The sequence below is a fragment of the Cebus imitator genome, unplaced genomic scaffold (assembly GCF_001604975.1).
Source record: "Cebus imitator isolate Cc_AM_T3 unplaced genomic scaffold, Cebus_imitator-1.0 Scaffold134, whole genome shotgun sequence".
Taxonomy (NCBI): Eukaryota; Metazoa; Chordata; class Mammalia; order Primates; family Cebidae; genus Cebus; species Cebus imitator.
The window spans coordinates 3,911,649-3,915,171 of NW_016107449.1; the positions used below are offsets into that span (position 1 = coordinate 3,911,649).

The 3,523-nt window shown below is 57.4% G+C and overlaps 1 protein-coding gene across 1 annotated transcript; it reads left to right on the forward strand.

Moving 5' to 3' along the window:
* The first annotated feature begins 445 nt into the window (after positions 1–445).
* NKX2-4 (NK2 homeobox 4) lies at positions 446–3,130 on the forward strand. The gene is made up of 2 exons (XM_017541486.2): positions 446–1,023; positions 1,432–3,130. The coding sequence occupies exons 1-2, from the start codon at positions 573–575 to the stop codon at positions 2,052–2,054; spliced, it is 1,074 nt and encodes a 357-aa protein (XP_017396975.1). The 5' UTR covers positions 446–572; the 3' UTR covers positions 2,055–3,130.
* Positions 3,131–3,523: the final 393 nt, after the last annotated feature.

Consider the following 3,523-nt stretch of genomic DNA (forward strand, 5'->3'; position numbering starts at 1 on the left):
CACTTTAGGTGATGGAGCGAATGAGGGGCTGGTAGCCGGAAAGGACGAAGCAAGCCCCCACAACACCCTCCCCGCAAACTTAGCAATTCTACCAGACTTTGCTGCAAAGTCACTTTAGAAAACTGCAGTCTGGACAGGGCCAGGCGCGGAGTCCTTCAAATCCAGCCTCGACGCCAGCCTCCGAATTTCTATTTCTGGTGCTCCAGGGCTACGATAACGGCCCGGATGGAGGCGCGAAGGATAGGAAAAGCAACAGGGAGTGATCTTTCCAAGAAACACCCAACTGCCCCTTTTACCTTTTTTGCCTCCATTATGGGGAGGGGGTGGGGGGGAGAGAAAAAGATGTCAATGACCATTGTTTGCTCGTTTGGGATGTTGCTCCGCCCCCCGAGTCTGTCGTAAACCTGGCGCTGGACTAAAATAAACCCCAGATCCCGCAGCCCCGGGGGCTCGCCGAGCCGCCGACTCCTCGTCACAGGCGCAGCCGCCGCGGCTGAGGTGGCGGCGACGAGCGGCCGCCACGTCCCGCCGGCGCGCGCCCCGGGCCCCCCTACCTGGCCGCCCGCCGAGCCATGTCGTTGAGCCCAAAGCACACGACGCCCTTCTCCGTGTCCGACATCCTGAGCCCCATCGAGGAGACCTACAAGAAGTTCGGCGGCGCAATGGACGGCGCGCCGCCCGGCCTGGGGGCGCCCCTGGGGGCCGCGGCGGCCGCCGCAGCCTACCGCGCACCGCCACCCGGGCCCTCCTCGCAGGCGGCGTCCGTGGCGGGCATGCAGCCCCCTCACGCCATGGCGGGGCACAACGCGGCGGCCGCGGCGGCGGCGGCGGCGGCGGCGGCGGCCGCGGCCGCCACCTACCACATGCCGCCGGGCGTCTCACAGTTCCCGCACGGCGCCATGGGCGGCTACTGCAACGGCGGCCTCGGCAACATGGGCGAGCTGCCCGCCTACACGGACGGCATGCGGGGCGGCGCGGCCACCGGCTGGTACGGCGCCAACCCGGACCCGCGCTACTCGTCAAGTGAGCGGGGCCAGGAGCGCGGGGCTGCGGGCAGGCTGGCGGCACAGGCGTTTCCCGCCACAGCCGCGGGGCGCGGGGGCGCGAGGCTGGGTGTGCACAGCTCGGGCGGTCCTGGGCCGGGCGGGCGCGCGGGGCGTCCTGGGACGCCGGCTGGGACGCGCGGGGTTTCCTGGGCCCCTCGTCGCGCGGGGGGTCCTGGGACCTGACTGGGCACGCGGGTGGGGTCCTGGGGCCCGAAGAGGAGCGCGGTGCTCTGGGCTCCGCCGAGGGCGCGCGGGGCGTGCTGGGGCCGGGGGTCGCGGCGTTCAGGGGGTTCTGGGATCCAGCAGGGGCCCGGCGGCGTCGCGGCTGCCGACAGCTCCCAGCGGGCCTGGAGCTCATCCGCCTTCCCCTTGGGCCTCTTCCCAGTCTCCAGGTTCATGGGGCCGTCGGCGGGCGTGAACGTGGCCGGCATGGGGTCACTGACCGGCATCGCGGACGCCGCCAAGTCGCTGGCGCCGCTGCACGCGGCGGCGGCGGCGGCCGCTCCGCGAAGGAAGCGCCGCGTGCTGTTCTCGCAGGCGCAGGTCTACGAGCTGGAGCGGCGCTTCAAGCAGCAGAAGTACCTGTCGGCGCCCGAGCGCGAGCACCTGGCCAGCATGATCCACCTGACGCCCACGCAGGTCAAGATCTGGTTCCAGAACCACCGCTACAAGATGAAGCGGCAGGCCAAGGACAAAGCGGCGCAGCAGCTGCAGCAGGAGGGCGGCCTGGGCCCGCCGCCGCCTCCGCCGCCGTCGCCGCGCCGCGTGGCGGTGCCCGTGCTGGTCAAGGACGGCAAGCCGTGCCAGAACGGCGCCAGCACGCCCACCCCCGGCCAGGCCGGCCCGCAGCCGCCGGCCCCGACGCCTGCGCCCGAGCTGGAAGAGCTGTCGCCCAGCCCGCCCGCGCTGCACGGCCCGGGGGGCGGCCTGGCGGCCCTGGACGCGGCCGCCGGGGAGTACGGCGGTGGCGTCCTGGGCGCCAACCTGCTCTATGGCAGGACGTGGTGACAGCGCGGGCGCCCTCGGGCTAGGTCCTGGTGCGGCCGAAGGGTCTGCGAGAAACTGCTAGAACGGATGGGGGGGGCGTGCTGAAACTGACTCGCGCGTGTAAACGGCGATCGAAAACGAACCGGTCTCAGAGAGGGGCAGGCTGTGAACCTCTTTGCTGGGGGCGGGGGAGAGCGACAGCCCCGAAACCGAGTTGTGTAACATCTTGCTACGAGGCTTGGAAGTGGTGATTTTCTCCTTCTAGAAGTTCTTAAATGACGCGGAAAGCTGGAGAAGTTTACGCGGCGTTCAAAAAACCACAGCTCTCAAAGTTTGTTGGCGTTTGTAACTCTAAAAATCAACCCAGCTTTAACAATGAGTCTTTTTTGAAGTGGAATTTATCTTGGGAGATTAATTTTCGAAGGGCCCCCTAAGTGCAATTTCATTAATGTTTGATTGAAAGTAAATTGAATTGTAGCTCAAGGTCGATCATACACATAGCAACATTATTGCAGAGGAATTATTGCCATTTAGGTAATAGAGCAATGGAATCAAAATAATCAAAATACTGATTATATGGATTGATGGAGCTTTTAAAATTTAATGCTGATTTCAAAATGTTTTGATGATTATTTGGCAAATGAGTGTATGTTACCCTAAAAGAGGATTTCCCCCTCATAGATGCAGCTCACCATAAGAAAGAAAGGTTGTATGCTATTTGTATATGCTGCAATCAGGTCTCCCAAAATCAACTGAAAAAATAACCCTATCCTTCTGTGGACATGGCATTTACTTTTTTTGAGGTACTTTCTTGTCTGAATTTGAATACCTTGATAAAGTACTAGAACAAACAAGTAAAATTGCTAAAATTAACATCAATTAATCTGTATTCAAAGCATGTCAAGAAGGGAGTAAGGTGATTTATTGAATTGTGATAAAGATATAAGGAATAAGTAACTCAAATATTTGTCATTTTTCCACCATATTTAGAACTTAGGAGTTGCACTGGTTTTGTTGGTGTTTTATTGTACAAATAATGTATTTACTCTTTAATATGCCAATTTATATTTCCTATGTTTCAAATGGATATTTAAATATAACTTAAAGAAACTTAAGTACTTTTTTCTAAAAGTCAAGTGGTCATTTCTTTTCCATTAAGTTTATACAAGGCTTGATGTGTTTTTAAAATACTAGTTGGCATGATGTGACAACACAGCTCAGTTTACTCGTAAAAGAAATGACTGGTATTGGAGTGAAAATACTAAAAGCTGAAGAATGTGCTTGTAAAATTAATGAAAATTAAATAACACAGATAAAGCATGATTAGCAAATGATCAAAACAGTTACTGGAGACCCCAAACCTCTTCTACATTTGAAATTTTAGAATTACAGCTTGGGGCTGAAACATTGTGGTTCACTTCATTGTTGGTGCATTTTTCTGAATGTGCAACGTGAATTCATAAGAAGGTGTTTTAGAAGTTAAACTTGCA